Below are 20,765 nucleotides of genomic sequence, written 5' to 3'. Positions count from 1 at the left end.
TCACAACTGGTTAAGATCCTTGTTCTTTTCCATGCTAGCTTCCTCATTTGCACTTTTTTTTTTCCTCACCTGGTGGTGGGTATTTTGGAATTTAGCTAAGGGTGAGTTAGGTAGAAGATACATTTAGTCTGGGTTTAATGGGATATATATTTGGGTTATCACAAGCTGTTCTGTGGTAAGACGGTTTCCAAGAATATTCATGCTGCCTACTATACTGAAGTCTCAGGCATTATGGTAGGAACATGCTGGACCAAGCCAAGATCCTATTGCGATAGGAGTGTGGCCTCTGGTGCCCGATACTGGAAGTATGTAGGAAGTAGAAGAAAATAGGTTTGTAAGGTCTGAAGCCAGAAGACAAGTCTATGCAAAATTCATCCAAATTGTTGAAAAGAAGAATTTTCTTAACTATAAGAAGAAAAATTTCTGAACTATCTCAATAGAAAAAAAATAAATGCCCATCAACCATTAGAGGACAGACAGAATTATCTTTGTATTCTCTCTAGAAAAATATTGTGAAATTACTATCATATGAAGAGACAGTAAAAGAGTATGCAGCAAAAAAGGGGATTATTTTTGAAGGCTGTCAGGGAGTTAATATTATTTTCTGCATTTTTGATGTTTTTGTTATTGATCAGCTTTTTAAAATTGGTAATTTGTTGCAACTTTGTTTTTGTTCTAAACAAATATTTATTTTTATAAGTAATTTTATATTTATAAATTTTATCCTTTTTTTCATGTGCCCCTCAAATTGTATAAACTTTAGGGACAACAAAACCTGGATCTGTCCCTCGGTTGGGGGGGGGAACCTTAATTTTCATAATCAAGTACATAATCTTAACCCATGGTTCTTCCACGCAGGCCATTTGGAGTTAAACATCTGTTGCTTTCAACTTTCATGGTGTTGTCAATCATTTAGCTCTACCCAATAATATCCTAATTCTCTATTATAATTAATAATTAGGGAATATCTTGCTGTTTTATATATTAGTGGAATATTTTAGTACCCCTTAATATGCTATACCCTAATTCAATTTAAAAAGGATATTCTCCTTTCTGCATAGCATAGTATTTGAGAAATATATTTAGGCAGAGCTTTAAAATTGTTTCAAAACAGAGATATATGGTTCAAAACAAAAAACACAGTAGAGTATTTACTAAAGTCAGGAAGATCTGAACATGCAATGTTATTCCATTTAGAGAATTTCAGTAATTTTAATTAGTTTCATTCAGAAAAGTATTTTCAGAAGTATAGAAGGGATCTTGATCTACTGCCAATGTAAGAAATTGTCTATCATTTGTCAATACTTTATAGCCAGTGAAATAAATGTTAAATAATTATTTTACTCCATTTTGTAATGGAGCACGTAAGATGTGTTCTGGCTCACATGAAGATCATCCACTGAAATCTAGGTTTATATAATGGGCAAAGTTTTAATGTCAGTGATCATTTGTCTAGTTTTCCACAATTCCTGTGTGTCTTCAATAAATAATAACCTATAACATTAGGTAGGGATAAGACATGGGGATATTGATTAGTCACTAGAACTAGCATATTAGCTACAAACATAATTTTCATTTTCATTCCATTCATAAACAAGTCTTAACTGCATTTGACCTGTTAGGATGTGATATGGAGCACACTAGATCATGCCATTCTCAGTTTTCTAATCAAGAGCAAAACATGCCTCTTTTTTGTCATTATCTGTGTCATCGCACAAGATTGTAGATTGGGTCTACAATAGAAACTGGTGGCCAAGATTACGGGTGTGTCTATCTGACTCTCTCAAATTGCTAACACATGACATTAACTAATCTTATCAGAAGCCTTAGTATTTCATTGAAATTAATGACTAGTGGGATCCAAATAAGTAAAAGGAAATTTGTCTTCACACAGTACATAGCCAGATTCAGGAGGAATGGCCAGTCAATGTTGCAGAATATTGTAATATTACAAAAAGTGCTTCTTGGCCAATGGTAAGTGATACGATCTCACTTTTTTGCATGCCTAAATTGGGAGAATTTAGGCATTAATAAAGAGTTCTGTCACTGTGGTGTATTCTATACTTCAGGAATATTTATTTTTTTCTGTTGAAATCAGAACATAGCAGTAGTTAAAGCCTGTTTTCACTGGATAAAACATACTTCTGTGCCAAAAAATGTCTTATGTATGAGTCTACTGATAGATTTTAACTCAGTTGACTAGAAGTCACCATTGCTAGTGGAGAAAGTTATATGTTCTTAGTCCTTTCTCTCACTTTATTATCTATATTATTATTAAAGTAATTTCTCCAATTACTGCAAACAAGAAAAAGCAAATTAATTATGTTTATTGTCTTTGAGAACTTTAGTTATAAAACTAGACCATTCATTCCACAGTTCTGTTCATTCTGGTACTTAAAATGATCACTCTGAGTAGTAAAATGTGTAGTTCTTTATTTATTATGAAGAGTATAGCTTGTAGTAAAAGAAACAGACATTCTCATAAGAATTAGCATTGGACACAGTCACCCCCTTTTTTCTTGTACTCTAACAGAGATAAATATAGACCACACTTTGGTATTACCACTTGGTATATCAAACTTGGTATACCAAAATAGAGAAACAAAAATTTTCTCTATTTATCTTTTATTTGCTATGTATCCTGTGATATGTGCTGAAAACTCTGTTAACCTCACCTGTGTAAACTGTTCTATTTTTGTTTCCTTATTGTTTTAAGAAGTAATTGTCACTGGCTATATTTTATTTTAAAAAATATTTTCTCATAATAATATTTATTTTTATAATATTATTTTTGCATTTACCTGATAAATTATAATTATCTGTTCTGTTTTACAAATGTTGTAGTGTGGGTAAATTTTTATCAGTTATCTGAAAATTAGAAATCTTTAGACTTTCTTTCTTATAATAACTTTTCTCTAATTAGATCCCTCCTTCAAGTCAAAATTCTGGAAAGGAATTCTTAATGCCAGCAGCCTTAGGAAGTTGATACATAGATAAAAAACATTTTCTCTATTTATTAGTATAAAACTTTCACTATAGTGATATATAGTAATATATGTACATACTAATATAGTATATAGTAATATAGTAATATAATGAGCTGTAATTTTAGGCTGTTTTACTACAAATGTTTTGTAAACTTGAACAAGTCACTTACCCATTATTTGCCAAAGTTGTGGGTTCTGTATGATACTGGTTATAAGAAGGGGTGATGTAACGTATATATAAGTACCTATGTAAATTAATATGTTAATGTAGCTTATTCAAGTGTTTAATTCCACAAGCTATTATTTAGACTCATTTTCTGAATTTAAGGAATGCTTACAACACCTCCAACGTGATTTCAAGGAGGCAATTTGTATTATTACTCCAGTAGTTGATGCTATACTTTTTGCTTTGGTGACCGATGCTGTCTCAGTTTGACTTCCTACGTTTGGTTGTCTCTGTTTTGATTCTGCTTAAGATGTTATCAAATTTATTATTTTAATGGTCTGTTCTCAAAGAGTTTAAAGTAGGTCCTGAGTGTTTGTAAGGCACAGGATGACATCAGCAAAGATTATTTGCAGTTGGGTAATGAATAGGGTGATTCTCTTTGAGTGCCCCAACCTTTTCTTCAAGAAATTCCTATGTTTCCTATGCTACTCCTTCGTTTATCATGAAGACTTACTAAATCAGCCTGCACATTCTGCCCAAGCATTCTCTTGGTGCCTGCTCGTCCTAGGAGTGGAGGCAGGACCACCAAGAAATCTTATTCTGTTCCCCAAAGGTACTAGCTGCTTCTTTACTACTCTGCATAAAACCCCTTTCATTTGCGTGTATCTTCTAGGATGTTGGGCTGTTGCATAGCATTTCATCTATGGTCCCACTGTATGGGTTGTGGTAGGGTCCTGGAGCTGGTGAGAACCACTCATGAGAACTGAGTATTAAATTCTCAGAAATGTTGTTACTCAGTTGTTGGACTGTTTGTAGGTTAAAATCAGCCATATAGTTACATGAAAAAAATCAGCAAAGCTATAAATCAAGGCTTTTTCCCCTATTATTTCCCTCAGAGATCCGGAACATCAGCCCACTAAAGAGTGGGAGTTTTCTGTTTTGACTCACCACTCTTGCCAATTTCCAGTGCACTGAGGTGTCTTTGGGGGAAGCAAAGAAATGGTTACTCCTAGAAAACTCTTTCTTTTAGTGATTGTGCTTTAGAAAAGGCTGTTATCACTGTTTGCCAAGTCCCACATAGTATTCTCCAAACCAAAGCAAAACAAAACAAAACAAAACCATCCTCTGAATATTGAAGATGTATAGTAAGTACTTCAGAATATATAAATATATTACTATTCCATTTTTATACTATAAACTATTTGCTTCAGCTACCCTAGGGCACATATCGTATGACTTGTTAGAAATTAGGGAGATAATTAAAATGAAATAAACAATTTAAGCCATTATTTACCCACAAAATATTCTTGCAGGGCAACCACTTAAAAAACCTAATTATTTGTAGTGTTAGAAGCTGTGAAATTGGTATAGTTTATTTTCTGTATATTAGGTGCACAGACATTTAGTAGTTGGTGTATTATTTAACCTGTAAGCTTTTTCCACTGGCAGTAAGACATATCTTATTTTAATGAGTGCTTTCACAAGTTTTAGGTATTTTCCCAGAATCTGTATATTCTAAGAATGATTTCTCTTGTAAGAGTTTATATTTGTCTGAAAAAATTCTTCTCAGGGTCTTGTCATCAGTTTATCTGAAGGCAATTAGTGTTAGTGGCTAGAATAGTACTAACTGAACCTAATGTCCAATTGAAGGACATTTCTTGATTTATAATCTAGAGAATTTCATTTTGACAAACATCAGTGGACTTTTTACTTTGTTTCATAAGATTTTTAAACTGGGCAAATCAGAGTTGAATAGATCAGTCAACGAACCAATATACCTGTTACTCAAAAGAACATTATTGTTCATAATAATGGACATTGTGAAGGTACTTTGAGAGTTATGTAATAATAATAGCTAGCACCTATAGAGTGCTTACTGTGTGCCAGGCTTTATGCTCAGTGCTTTATGCACACTCACTCGTTCAAAATGTTTAACAATTTTCTGAGGTAGTCATTATTCCCATTTTTACAGATGAGGAGACTGAGACAAAAGAAGTTCGGTAATTTTCCCCAAGGTCAGACAGGCAGTAAGTGGTAAAGCAAGATTTCAGCCTGGGTTGCGTCTTCAGGATCTATGTTCTTAGCCACTACATAGTAACAATAATATTCTCTTCTTCGTCCTGAGCCTTTGGGGAGTATTCCAGTTGAGGAAAAACACCCTTCATTTGTCAATCTCTGAACCTTACTCACTTTTTTGAAAAAGGACAAGAGCAATATGGTGAAGGAAAAGCAGATCTATTTTAGGATTGGGGATAGTTCTTTCTCTTATGGAGACCGTAGCCAGGCCAAAAAAAAAAAACTCCAGAAATCACACAATAAAGAAAAGATGCATTAGAAATTGGATGTCTCTGTACTATTTTGAGAAATTCTCTAAGGTACAAGATGTATTGACTTAAAATATATTGAAAAAGGGAATCCTCATGGAGGTTTATAATGATGAGAAATAGAAGTTGAATATGTAAATGTTTAATAAGTTTCTGATTATAAAATTATAATAAGTTTGATAACAATATAAAACGCCTAATATTCATTTCATCATGAGATCATTATTTTCTTGATCTTGAGCATTAATTTATTCTCATAGTTACCACCTCACAACCCAAAACATAATAAATTTTGAAAATGTATTTATCAGAAATTATCTGTGCAAGTGCTCCTTGCAATTTTTACAGGGAAGCAATTACTTTGTGTGTATTAATTGCTGTCACATTTTTGATCTGTGCTCTAACATTGTCTTCTTGAGGAAATTATTGTGTTTTATAGTCCAAATTTCTTAGATTTAGGACTTTAAAAGCTTAGGTTCTGTTTACGTTTAATTTTGCTATATCAATAAATTATGAATGATAATAAAACAACACAACTATTTTATGTCATGAAATATAGGTTATTGTTTATGAATTTGCTGAATTGCCCCAGTAGATCACTGTAATAAAAGCATTCTCCTTTTTTGCCTTTCTCTTTTTTTAGACAGAAAGAAGATTGGTAGAAAAGTATATTACGTGAAGTGTAGGGATGGGGGAGTCCTCTCTTGGGATGTGCAGGTAAAGTAGATGACGTAGGACTGAAAACGCAGGATGGCTTAGGCAGGAAGCTTGTCTGCCAAAGAGAGAGACATTTATTCTGTACCAACAGTTAATCTCAATTGCTCTCTTTTATTCTCTTTGAGTGCCCCAACCTTTTCTTCAAGAAATTCTTATGTTTCCTGTGCTACTCCTTCGTTTATCATGAAGACTTACTAAATCAGCCTGCACATTCTGCCCAAGCATTCTCTTGGTGCCTGCTGGTCCTAGGAGTGGAGGCAGGACCTCCAAGAAATCTTATTCTGTTCCCCAAAGGTACTAGCTGCTTCTTTACTACTCTGCATAAAACCCCTTTCATTTGCGTGTATCTTCTAGGATGTTGGGCTGTTGCATAGCATTTCATCTATGGTTCCACTGTATGGGTTGTGGTAGGGTCCTGGAGCTGGTGAGAACCACTCGTGAGAACTGAGTATTAAATTCTCAGAAATGTTGTTACTCAGTTGTTGGACTGTTTGTAGGTTAAAATCAGCCATATAGTGGCTTTTACAATACAGGTGAAACTTTGGTTATTGGTTAAAGACAAATGAAATACATCTTTTGAACTATGTTTTTATAGTAAAAATTATTATTTACTATGTAATACTTCCTGGAAATCTCTTTTTATAGTGTTCACTTTTGGTCAGGGGAGGTATCCGTTGAAAGAGATTTTATATGCCCAAATCTAACCCACTCCCTGGATGTAGGGAGAAGCTTAAATATGGTCTCTGCTAAAAGGAGATTAATTGCACTTTAAAAAATAATTCCTATAAATAACAGCATAAAAATTCTGACCATTATTTTCTCAACACATTTAGGTACTGTCCATGTGTACAACAGTGTGGGAGATAATACATTGTAACTATAAGAATGTTCTACATGAGCACTGTCCAATAGAACTTTCTCCTAAGATGGAAACGTTCTATATCTACATGTTGGATATAGCAGTCAATACCAACTTTTGGTTTTGAGTATTTAAAATGTAACTGAGGACCTGAATTTTAAAATTTAATCTAATTTAATTAATTATACTTAAATTTAAATAGCTGCATATGGCTAGTGGCTACCATATTGGATTGTGCATATCTAAAGGTAAACCTAGAGTTACCTGGAATGAAGACTAACTAGCTTCAGGTCCTGGATATGTTGCCAAGCCGCTGAACAACCTTGGAAAGTCATTTAACCTCCCTGAGTCTTAGTATTCTCATCTTTAACGTTGTGATAATAATAGTACTTATCTTCAAGAGTTCTGAGATCAAGAAATAAATCAATGAATGTAAGGCTCTTAGAACTCTGCCTGGAATATAATATATGCATAATAAAAAAGAAGCTGTCATGAATGGGATAGTATTTTAGGTGATTCTAGAGGACTATGTGGAATTTAGATAAATACAAAGTAATTATAGGATGACCATACACTCTGATTTGCTTCAGACAATCTCAATGTATTCCTTGTGTCCTGGTTTAATTGTTAATATCTCACCTCTTTGATCTCAAATGTGTCCCAGTTTGTAAAATAAATTTTGGAGTCACCTTAGAATCAGATGTACGAGTATAGCCCAGGCAGAGGGAGGAAGACAAATTAAAGTATAGGTGCAGATGTGACTACGGTGTGGTATCAGTGGTAAGTACTGGGAATCAGGAGATAGAGTTGCATATGGGTTGGAGACACATGATGGAGTTGAGATGAAAGCCTGGATAAAGAAATTAGATTTGATTGTACATACTATTTATGCTATTATCCCATTGCTCCTGAGTTAACATAGATTCACTTTCAGAAAAGCAAAAATCTCATTTAATTGAAAAAAAATATTTGGCATATCAAAAGAGCCTTATACTCGTTGGTATTCTGATTAGATTTCCATTATTGATAGTGATTTTTGTTATACATAGTTGGGAACAAAATGTGTTATTTCTATTATTCATTAACTTCCAGTAACCAAATCAATAATATGATTGGGTAATATGCAAATTAGTCAATTGAGTGGGAAAATGCCTCATTATATCTGGAGCTATGACTTTCATGACTGAAGGAAGAAACTTTGAAAGAGTTCATTTAGTTGCAATAAAGTATTATCTCAAAGTATCTTCTGGTGGTGCCCTTTAAGCTACATCTATTTGTTTTCATTCTATTTAGGAGGGTATTTAATTAATAAAGTTGGAGGAATTAATTGTTGGCAATGTTACTAATTATAATTTTAGGGAAACAGAAAGTATTAGACTGTGAAACAGAATATTACTGAAAAAAAAAGAACATTAGGAAGAGTCAAAAATAGAGATTACAGAGAGAAACTGAACTAAAAAATTAGGCAAATATATCTTATAAGATATGAGAATGTGATTCTAAATGTAATTATTTCACTTTTCAGAAGATCTCTTTATCTCTGATTGTGTTTGGAATGGAGATGCTAGCCCAGAGATCCCCATGAACAGTTGCTGGTGACGCATTCTGGGTTTTCAGTGTTGGCCCAGTGATCCTAGCTCATCATGAAAGGAGACCTTTGGGTTGATCTCTAAGGTGTTATAAGAACCAGTCACTTTTTTTTTCTGGACAAACAGAGCAGATGTTCCATTCAGGGATTATGGTCGCCTTCAGGATTTCTGGGGAATGTCCTGATTGTAACAATTATTTTTCATAGCGTAGCCAATATTATAATCTTCACCTGGGGAACAAATCATGGCTCATTTTTCTACAAGGAACCAATTGTTATCAATATTGAAGTTCTTAGCTATTTGGGTTATTTTCAAAGTATACACCTGTCTTTTTTAAACTAATGCCATAAGAACCCCAGATTTTGAAGTGCATGTTAATTGTTTGTTTTTTCTTAAAGAGATAAAAAGTTGGTCAAATTAAAAGCCCATTGGGCAAATACCAGATGCGACTGGCATTTGAAGAGTTGATAATTCTTTATAAAGGGCCACTGGCATCATTTATAGCAGCCATTCTTCTCTAGCTTATACGTCTATTAATGCAATTGGTTTATAGGTGCTTGAACTGAACAATAACTAGTTTACTTGTGTTTCTAAGTACCATGAATTTTAAAATGTCATTTACTATCTAAGCCCCTGAATGGAATTCAATGACTTTAAATTAAGCCTATTTTTAAAAAGCACAGGGCAATGTGTGATTATGCAATCTGCTGAGGTTTTCAAAAACTAATATTTAGAGCAAAAGTGAATCTCATCCTAACAGAATTTTAATAAAAACTCAGTAGTGATTTGTAAATACTTTGAAACTAATTAGCCATTCCATCCACAATGACTGTTTCATCACTGCTTAGCTCTTGATGAAAATGGCAAACCACAGTTCTAATGACATAATTTCACTTCAAGCATAGTGGCTCCTGTATTTATTAGAAGAAAAAAAAAAGCGACTGGCTCTTATAACACCCCCTTGAAGGTAAATTACTCCTACTAGAACAATGCTCATGTTAAGGGTCTGCCTCATGATGGTGAGGAGGATGGCAATGATGACAAAACAAAAGAAATATTTACTGAATATTGGCTGCATGTCAGCTCCTGTGCTAAATATTTTACGTATAATTTATATATTTTAGTTTCACAAGAGTCCTGTGAAGTGAGATGATCATCATCCCTCTTTCACTCATGACAAGAGGTTTAAGTGCCTAGGTAGTAGTGGCACTGGATTCATAGCGGGCAATCTGCAGCTCTTAAGCACCATGGTACCGCTGTTGACAGCAGCTATTACCTGGGCTAGTTGACAGAGAATGTTCAAATGATTGCCTTTTGTGAGGAGTTTCATCTTTTATTGCTCATTTTCATGTCTGAGCTGTGTGTAGGAAAAGAGAAGTAGGGCAGGTTTTCACCAAACTCTATTATACAAAGCATAATTGAAACAATTGTTTTCTATGGCCATATTCTAGATAATGGAGAGGCAATTGCCTGGCATAAAATTGCAAAGCCATAATGTATGTGGTTCATGAAACTACGGCTAAAATTGCATGGCTTGCTTAGATATTAATTTAGCTGTGTTTGTTATTGCTTGCATGGACAGTATTCATATTCACCCTCATTTGAGGCTATTATAGACACAGCAGTGACTGCCACAGTTCTTGCTATGTCCACTCTCTCATGTTCTGTTCACATTAAAGGAGAGGTCTGCAGAAGCAAGGTTATGTGGAAATTACACTGTCTGGGAGATGAATCCAATAGCCTACAGTGGTGTTATCCACTGAGCAATGGATTGCATGTGTATGTGCAGGCTAAATAATGTATGATTTAAGATGAGAATGTGGTTTGTATTCATTTTTGGATAGTAAAAGAATTGGCATGTTAATCCCTTGGGAGACTTTATCCAAGGCTTTACCCTTGTGTGGATAAAAGAGTACAAATTCTATTGCATTGGAGATGAATAAAAACAAATTGGGGAGACCATCAGCAGAACAGACTGCTGCGTGATGGAGTCCAAGGCTACTCCAAAACCACCAGACCAACTGCCTGAGGATCCTGCCAGCAACCAGATGCCGGCAATAGAATTGACTGCAGTTTGGCATCAGGGCTCTGTGATTCCCAGCCAAGGGGAATTGCATGCAAAAAATATTTAAAATTCTCTTTGTAAAAGAGTTATGTTTTCAATCAGAGGAAGTATGTTTCAGACCTAATCTGCTACAAATGAAATGTGGCATACCAACATCTTGGTTAGAGAGTGGAGGTATGTATATGGGAGGGAGAGAATGCCATCTATACTTGAGGGTAAGAAATTGAATTATAGTTTGGTGGTAGAGGTTTTCAATTAAGTAGTTTTTAGGCCATAGAGTTTGTATCATTATTCTACAAGGGGTACTGTATTATCCTTTCAAGGAGAGGGGCTAGCTCTGTTTAAAATAGTGATTTTTAACTACAGGAGAGTTCCTGATCCCCCCAGGGGACATTTGACAATATCTGAAGACATTTTTGGTTGTCACAACTTGAAGAGAGGGCAGTACAACTGGCATCTTGTACACAGAGGACAGGGATGATGTTAAATACACTACAATGCCCAGGACATCTCCCTATAACAAAGAGTTATCTTGCCCCAAAATGTTAGTAGTGCCAAAGTTGAGTGCCCTGGTTTAAAATTAATGTATGTTAGTGCATTCACTAAAACCTCACCTACAGACAAATGTTCATCAAGTATAGATTGCTATTGTATAAAAGATGATTTTTAAATGATTTACTTTATTGATGTGTAACACTTATGGAATATCCCAAATGCATTCTGTTAAAACAAAATACATAAAGAAAAAACCCACAACTAACCTTCCTCCAAATCTACACACTCAAACCACACATTTTACAAGAATGTAGAAGGACCTGGTTGATTCACTTTTCAAACTTGATAAATGAGGCATATTAACAAAGCACACTAAATGAATCAGCTGTTTAGGGTGATCTACAAGCCAGTTCATTTTCCTGTTATTAAATAACAAACCATGAATCTTGACAAATGAACCCACTCGTTTGGCATTATTTGAAAAACTCATAACACACTTGATTCTAATGGTCACTTCCCCTTTGAAATTAAATTTTAAGATGGACTTCATTTAAATTTTGATAGAGAGAAAAGGCCTGTTAACCTTCATCTTGACTGTCTGCTGCTTTTCCTCATCTTTCTTCTCCTCGTGCTTAAACTCGGATGCACCAGAGGCGCTGTCAGAGTGTCATCCTCCAGAGTTTACTTCAAAGAAGTGTTTATGTTTACCTGTGTCTACATCATTAAGAGTTATAATTCTATGGTGTCACAGGGGACAGCATGGCTTCTGGAGTCAGACTCCCTGGGTTCAAATTTGGGCTCCAGCTGTGTGACCTTGCAAAGGTCATTTACCTTTTTGTGCTTTAGTTTCCTCATTTGAGAAATGAGAGGAATATTATTTGCCTCATTGGGCTAAAATGCGGAGCAAGCATACAGCAGATGTTACCTATGATCATTAGATTTACTGTTTTAGGAATAGCATATTCCAAAATGGATTCCAAGTCATTTTATTTCATTTCCTAAAGAGGACAGTGGCACTGAACCTCTGATTTAGCAACCCTGATGTATGGGTAAGGAACTCCAGTCCGTCTTCCATAATCCCTAACAGAACCTCCCAGCAATGCCACCAGGAATAAACATCTAAGAACAATCTGCATACTAACCAAGAAAATGTGGCTTCAAGAGAAGCCCTATATCTCTCTCCTTCAATCAGAGTGTTATCTAAAGTACCCTTCTGAAAATCTGCTAGTTCTACTGCTTCTAACCAAGCTGACACTGCACATTCATAGCAACCTCTTGCCCTGTTACAGCACAGTGTTACAGTGTTCAGTAACCCTGGATTGTAAATGCTCCCTACTCCTAAATAGGATTTATGCGGGGTGACTTTGAGCAATATAGCTAAGTCAGTTTTATCTGAAGGAAAATATTTTTTTTTACTAACATTTTAAAATTCCTTCCTCAATGTCTGAAAATGATTTAAAAGCTAATCAGTGATAAAATTCCATACCATCTAAAGACAAAGAATTGAGAAAGGAAGCAGAGAGCCATTTTAATCAGGAAAGTGGGTGCTGTGACCCATTAACCCCTAGAGATTATTGACACTCCCCTTTTTTTTTTTTTTTTTTAAGATGCTGTAGTTTGGTCATCTGTCTTTGGCAGCCAGAGCATACAAAATCACTTCTGCTTTTCACAAATTAATTCATTTAGGCCTGTGCATTTGTCAGACATTCTGGGAACCTTCTGCCAACATTTTGTTGATTAAAGGATGTGTATTTTGAAAATGGGTGGAGAGGAAGGAATTTATAATTCTTAAGACCAAGGAATGATTTACAATGCTGACTGCTACCTGAATCAATCAGTGCATCATCAACAGATAAATGAAATATTAAAGATTAGGAACAGTTCCCACACTGGGTGCTAAAATCTGTGGATTGATTGGTTCAATAACACTGAGAAAAATCTACCTCTTTCAGCAGAATTTCTAGAATTCACAAGCAAGAATATGACACAATAAAACTACTTTTGAGTGCGTATTTTTTTTCAAAGGGCTTCTGAAATACACACTTTCTCCACAAGTCTGGTGTTTCTGCTCCTATTTATAAATTACGTATCTCATTTTCACGCACACAAGTTCCCTATTCTCATCCCAACTTTGGTTTGCTTTTGATTATTTTGTTTAATTTTTTTCCCAGTGAATTTGTTGGGTCCTTTGAAGGACACATTTATTGTTTTAGGCATCATGCAATTTGCTAAATGGTGTTCTGGTTATGGAAATGCTCACAAAGAGCCCTGGGGGAAAAAAAGAATTAAGTAAACACATATTGATCATCCCGTAGCGGGTGCTTTCTTATTTGATCAGTCAAGGACTCAGTCTGAACTGGTCCATCTAATCTGTGATACCTAAAGCTGGAGACATTTTTCTGGCTCCCCGGTGGTTTTAAAGGCTATACAGTGGGAGAAACTGCTTTAAACAAAGTCTCATTTTAAAAGAAGCTGATACAGAATGGAATTCAAAAAATTCCAAGAGAGGGGAGGTGAAAGTGGTAGCTAACAGCTTTAAAAAAGCCCTGGGAATTTTAAGAGAATAAAACTCATAAGGGAAGTAAAAGAGAAATTTCCTCTGACCCACTGTCAGAGAGAAAGACCAGGAAGCCACTCCAGCAAGCAAGCATGTACTGAACACCTACTGTGTGCAGGGCTTGTAAAAGAGTTCAGGTGTTGTGCAGTGCAGATTCCAAGGAGAGAAACAGAATCCTTTATGTCAGGAACTAAGTCAGAGCTTTTCATGCCTGCAAAGAAACTTGAGCTTTATGCAGATATTATTAATAAATTCCAAAAGGCAATGAATATATTCCATTTAATTCAAATATTAGGAAAAGAAAGTATTCTTCTGTGTAATTCATTTTAATATTCTACATTAAAATGTTGAGACTAAATTAAGTAATAAAACTAAAGAAATGGTTGAGAAAATGTTTATTTCAAAGAAGGGAGTTGGAGGCTCTGGGTTTTGCTCCTGGAATGTCTGCTCTTTCACTTCCCCCCGTCCCTTAATTCTTGGCCAGTTTGTGTTTGTGTTGGGTGATTCTGTCTTATCCCCTATCCCCCCTGCCGTGAATGAGAAGCACACATGGGGAAACATGGTAGAAAGCTTGAAGCCCTTTATATATGAAGGTGGTACGACTCTGGCTTAGGGAAACGATGGGAATCCGGAGGAGAAGATGATTCTAGAAGCCTGTCAGAGATCTCAGTGGCTGACCACATTTTGAGATTTAGGATTAGGAAACAGATGAATTTAGCACCAAGTTTCTTAGCAAGAAGGCTGGAATAATGCTAAAACATTGAAGGAAATTGAGTAATTGTGATGGGTGGCTGGTGTGGGGAATGGGGAAAGGAGAAAACAGGTGTAATGAGTTTTATTTTGATATACTGAATCTAAAAAGCATTGTCTTATAGCCACGTGGAAATAGGGATTGGGAAAATCTGAAATCCTGGATCGTGTAAAAAAGACTTATAGCAAGAAACAAGGCTGAGTACTGCTAAAACTTGGCTTCCTGTCTCTATAGGTCACATGCTGTGTTTATTCCATTTTTATTGTACACAGTGTAGCCTAAATATTTTTTAAGCATCTCCTGTATATCAGGCACTAGCCTAGGTCCTATTCATATAAGGGTTGACAGAGTCCCTGCTCTCAGAGAACATACAGATTAATGCTAGGGATAGGCATTAAGTAAGCCAAAAACACATTTAATAGAGACCAAAAATCCTGAAACCTGTGAAGGAAAATAAAAGAATGCTGTAGGGTGATACTTAATTTGAAATCAGAAGGATGGATTAGAGCCAAACAAGTAGAGTTGGGCTGAGAATGGGAAGGGTGGAAAGTTGGGAGTACCATTGGGTCTGGCCCAAGATGTGATTGGAGGAAAAGGCAGAAAAAATCATATGGGGCTTTCAGGACTTTTTAATAAGTCCAGTGGGAAGCCACTGCAGGATCCTATCTAACGAGTTCAGCTCTCTGTGATTAAGGCCACATTTAGCTCTATTTCCAGAATGTCCCATTATTTACCTGGACCCAGTAGGCCTGACAATTTGGGCTGAAGCACACAGTTTTGGAATGAAAAGTCTGTTCTGTTTACATGTGGTTATGTTTCCTAAGTTTTTATTTTATTTTATTTTATTTTTTTAGAATGAGACTGTAGAGGCATAAAGCACGCTGTTTTTCTTCATTTTCTTCCCTTAAGCTATCATATTATCTCTTAGCTTTGTTTCATGGCACAAAAGGTTTTGTAGTTTAACCTCATCTAAATAAATACTTTTTTGCTATTGTGCCCCAAACTTGCTGTTTGGTAAGTATACACCTCCCAACCCTGATAAAACAGCTGATGAGTCTTCAGGTTAGACACAGCCAAAAGTTTCCCCAGTGGAATCTTGATGAATATGCTCGTTGTACCTTTGGGTAACATTCAGGGTTACAACTGAGAAAATTTGGGATAGTTATATAGGCTAATATCATTGACAAGACTGATGCAAACCACAAATATTAACATTATTGTTTTCTTGCTAATATTTAGTGTGCACTTACTAATTTATAGAACCTATTTTGTTTGTATTAACTCAAGTTTTTAAAAATGCCTTATAACATAGGAGATTATTATTATTATCCTCTTTACATTGATGAGAATGCTGTCTCTGAGAGGTTAAGGCACCATTTAAAGGTCACAGAGCCAATAAGTGGCACAGCAGGCACTCAACCCAGGCTTTCAGTGGAAGTTGAGAATTTTTAAAGATAAACCTGTATCAAAAAGAAGTAAGCCTAATGAGTAAATATATACACTAATTCTGACATTTATAATCATAAGCATACTCACACTCACATTCTAATTTTATGGGAGTCATTTAATCATCATCATTTTGCTGCATAATGGTGTGACCCATTAAAGCAGTGGTTCTCTAATGGGAGAGATGCCTTTTGCCTCCAGGACACATTTGGCAATGTTAATATATTTTTGGCCATTGCAACTGGGGGATGGGTGCTCTTCAAATCTGATAGGTAAGGGCTATCCTAGAATGAACAGGTCAGCGCCTGCAACAACAAAGAGTTATCCTGTCCAGGTGGTCCGTAGTGCCTAGGTTGAGAGCCTGAATTAGAGTAATTGAAAGAGAATCTTGAAAGTAACAAGAGAATGCTGGCTCAATCTTGCAAACAAGGGAATTCAACATGAAGAAGCCATTTTGAGGATGGAGAAAGAAGCTGAGATGGATTCATAAATTCAATCATTCATAGAATGAATTGTGCTGGACAGTAATGGTGAGGAAAACAATATGAGGAAGTTTCTTTGGAGAAAAGGAGGGACCAAAGAGTAGAGGCAAACCAAAGATGCTTGGCTATTAAAGGTAAGCCAGGGGCAGAGCTTTGATACCAAGAATGAACTGTTTTATTCTATCAGTGAGATATGCTACTTTACACGTCTAAAGAGAGTCATTGTGGTTAGGGACAAATTCAAAAGTCATATGCTATTACCAAGAGCACCTGATAACTTCTTTTTGTCTCATTTATGGCTGACTTGCGCTGATCAAAATGGAGGGCCAGAGGGGGAAAAGAAAAAGCAAATGATGGTCCCAGATGCAACACAGCACACTGATATAAATGTGTGTGTATGTGTGGTGTGTGTGTGTGTGTGTGTGTGTGTGTATGTGTACATGTATTGGAGACGACAAGAAGCTCACATTGCTTTCGAGTTGTGCTGCTGGCCTGTGAGCAGGTGCTGGCTTTTGTTTTTCCAGTAACAGCTTTTTCTGTTTCCAGCAGTCCTATGCACCAGCTCCCCACCCCATGGCTCCTCCCAGCCCCAGCACAAACAGCAGCAGCAACAACAGCAGCAACAACAGCAGCGGGGAACAGTTGAGTAAAACCAACCTGTACATTCGAGGCCTCCCGCCAGGCACCACTGACCAGGACCTAATCAAGCTGTGCCAACCGTAAGTGTCCTTCTGCTCTCTGAGCTGTTTCTCATTCACATTCCGACCTGCATGGACAGGACTGGTTAACAATGTACCCAATGTACCCATTCATTGGTGTCTCAGTGAGGAAGGCTGTTCTTCACAAAAAGGACTTAAATTTGACATTTGATTATAGTTTTTCTTAGGGAATGGAATTTGTCTAATTTTTGTTGTAGAAGTGGAGGTTCTTGAGCAGATATACCTGGAAGTGCTGGTTGATTTGCACACATTGGCCTGAAAGATGAAGACCAATGGCAGAGTTGTGCTCTCAAGCCATGGTCTGGTGGAGTCTGTGATAAATCTCATGAGAAAAAGCTGCTTTTGAGAAGTACTAATGAAAAGAATCTCAAAAACTCAGAAGTGGTAGATTTCAGGATGATTACCTCTTGTGTTTCAAAGTTTTTTCTGGCCAGTGTTTGGTAAATGTAGGTTCAGCCAGGACCAGGTAATTGGAGAAGTATAATGCTAATCCTCTAGTTTCCTTGAAAATATCTACTGCCAAGTCCAGTGAAGGTATCTCCCACCAAGGCCAAGAACCGCGCTCACTAGTTTTATATTTGCTAGGAAGCGTGGCAATGATTACATCCCCTGCAAAATGTTTCTGTTAATCTCTTATCTACCAAAACTCATGTCATTATTTTTCTTGTTTCTGTACAAATAAATTAAACATATTTAAGTTTACCCTACAAATAAGAGTAAAAATGAGTAATGAATTAAGAATCATAGACCTGTATTTTTACATTATTTCTGATTATTTTCAAAGTAATATCAGTACAGATATTTGTCATTCGATTGTGCCTTAGCTGGGTGTTTTTAAATTTTAGGAAACTATTACTCAATTGTTCTTTTTCTCTTTTGCAATGCTTTTGAAAGAAAGTTGCAAGGATATTTATTTTGTAAATTTTCCAACCTCTAAAAGATTGAAAGAGGAAAATAAAGCTGACAATATTTATTTGCCTTTGTTCCGAATTTTGAGATTGGGAGTACATATCAAAACAACAGAAAGTGGCAGATAAACTAAAACACACATACATAACTGTATAATCAGTTGACAAGGCAGTAGGTAGATTAGGGTGGGGGTGCCTTGATTTGTGAAAGAGGCAAGGGAGAACCTTGAAAGATAAATATTTATTTAAAGGAAGTTATTTTAAAAATGTTAAAAATGCCAGAGCTAAGCCAGGCAAACACATGTTATGTTTTGTTCTATAGAATATTGAGTTGAGAACTTGAAGATAAATCACTTAATTTTTTCTTGTTGTTGTTGGAAAAATCTAAACTCTTTATTGAAAAGCAAGGTCTTTGGAAATGTGAAAGATTGTAGGCTTTATGACAGAGTGTTCAGATGAAGCAGTTCCCTTTTAATCAATGCTGATGCAATAAGAATAGCTATTACCTTTGATTCGTAATTAAATCTCATTCACAGAAAATATCGGCGGATAATGAGGAAAGGTTCTTTCCCATTGCTCTATACTACTTGTAGAGCTTGTTGAAACAGATTTCCAGGCCCAAGATATTATGATTCACTAGGTCTGGGCTGGAGCCCCAAAATATGCATTTCTGACAGACTCTCGAGTGTTGGTGATGCTGCTGGTCTTTTGAGAAATACTTATCTCCACAGTCACGAAGAGCACTGACTATTTCTATTGCATAAAATTTCACTTAATTGATATGGGCGGTTAAGGTGAATCCTGAGTACTAAAACCTGCTCACCAACTGTATGCTCTTGAGGCAGATTACTTTCTCCTTTTGAGCCTCAGTTTCCTCTTTATTAAGAGTGGGTTGAGTTTGGTCATTTCTAGGTTTCCTTGTTGTGTCAGTGGGGTGCTGGAGCTGCCTCTGACTGGCACACTGGAGACAATTGTAAAATACTAAAAAATTTTATGAGTCATTTGTTACAAACTTGGTAGCTTAAAATTGGCCGTAGTGAGAGTATTTCTAACATAAGAATCAGCATATCCTACAAATCAGAGCTTTATTTTAAATTGTATTTTATTGGAGATCTGGTTTACAAACATCCCACTGATATAGTGTCATACTATGAATTTCTGTGTTAATATCCATTTCTGCAAAGAACTGCCAGAATTTTATAAATGGAAATTATTACCTAACAGCCTATATTGGCATTTTTAACTCAGGAAAGAGATGTAGTGATACAGAAACATTGTTATTGAGGAAATAAGTTTTGTTAATGTTTCTTGTGTGCATTTGAGAAATTTAAAGGATGCTAAGTGTACAGAGGGTAATAGTTACTTGTTTATATTAATATTTTCTAGCTATTAAGACCTGGTATGTATTGTTACTGCAGAAATGTTTGTGAGTTCTCCAGTTACCAAAGTTATCTGTACCTGGAGTTTATTGCTTAGGTTCTTTATCCTAGAGAACCTTAGACAATTTGTGTGATCAGGCAACATAATGTGCTGGAGACAACTGTACACTAAGAGATGTAACTTTCATTCTTGGCTGTGCTTTCAACTGGATCTGTGGCCTTACACAAATGACTTGTCCCCTCTTAACTCTGGTCTCCCCTATGTATATAATAATGGATTTGAGCTCAATAATATTTTATACTTCTTTCAGTCTAAAATTTTACTATTTGACTGAGGGCCTCATTACTTAGCAGCAAGACTTGCTCTGGATCACCGTTTATATCTTTCTCCAATCCCCTCATGCAGTGTTGGCAGGGCCACAGCCTGAGTTGATTGAGCTGCATAGGTGTGATCTGATGGGCTGGGGATGACTTTGCTAAGAGAGTAAGGTCATTTGTAAAACCCTGCTTCCTTTCTTGCAGCGTTAGCCTCCTACAGTGCTCGTTACTATTTCACATTAATAGTCTTCTAAAGATTAAAATGATTTTGCATTCCTATTACTCATCTAACACTTTAAAATAATTTCACCTACAAAACAGATAATATTTATAGATTTAAATGAACTTGCCATCAGGATTCATCTTCCATATTTCTTTCTATGAAATTATAAGTACTTTAAGAGTTAATATTCCTTATAGGAAATGCAATATTTGCTAATGTCTATGATAATAAAATAATAGAAAACAGAGATACACAAAAAAGCATAGACATATTGAATTTTCTGGTATTAGTATATAATATCCATATTAATGCTAATGAGCAGTAAAACGATGATATTAAAGTAATAGAAATTGCATTATTTCTCAGTGTTAATCTGAGAGCAGATTCTTATTAAGGGATTCTATTCACATTTATCATCAAAGCTTCTATGTTCAGATCACAAGTAAAATCAAAGAAAAGAAGATAAAGCTGAAGAATAATGGACATGGGGAATGATTCTCCTCTAAAAAATAATCTCTCTAGTTATACCTATATTTTTGATGAATATATTACATTTTGTGTACTATAGGAAATACTGTGAAGATTTTGTAATGTCTTTATCTTGAGAAAACGCAAGGGAGTTTATTGTAGTCTCAATTAAAAAATATTTACAGAGTACCTGCAGCAAGCCTGTGTGAGGATTTGGTGGTGAGTAAATTTAGACAGAGGAGAATTTATATTCCAGGAAATGTAGACATAAATAATTATATGACTTGATATAAAATTGTAATTATAAGTACA

The 20,765-nt window shown here is 35.6% G+C and overlaps 1 protein-coding gene across 10 annotated transcripts in view; it reads left to right on the top strand.

Moving 5' to 3' along the window:
- RBMS3 (RNA binding motif single stranded interacting protein 3) overlaps window positions 1–20,765 on the top strand; it is a 665,694-nt gene that overhangs the window by 120,792 nt on the left and 524,137 nt on the right. For 6 of the 10 annotated variants that reach the window (XM_045537625.1, XM_045537631.1, XM_045537615.1 and 3 more), the window contains one exon: window positions 16,985–17,157. In XM_045537625.1, coding sequence (XP_045393581.1) covers window positions 16,985–17,157 — 173 coding nt within the window. The remainder of the gene's footprint in view (window positions 1–16,984; window positions 17,158–20,765) is intronic. The other 4 variants (XM_045537635.1, XM_045537591.1, XM_045537641.1 and 1 more) reach the window with 1 other exon arrangement.

The sequence above is a fragment of the Lemur catta genome, chromosome 1 (genome assembly GCF_020740605.2).
Source record: "Lemur catta isolate mLemCat1 chromosome 1, mLemCat1.pri, whole genome shotgun sequence".
Taxonomy (NCBI): Eukaryota; Metazoa; Chordata; class Mammalia; order Primates; family Lemuridae; genus Lemur; species Lemur catta.
This window is presented reverse-complemented; position numbering and strand designations above follow the sequence as displayed.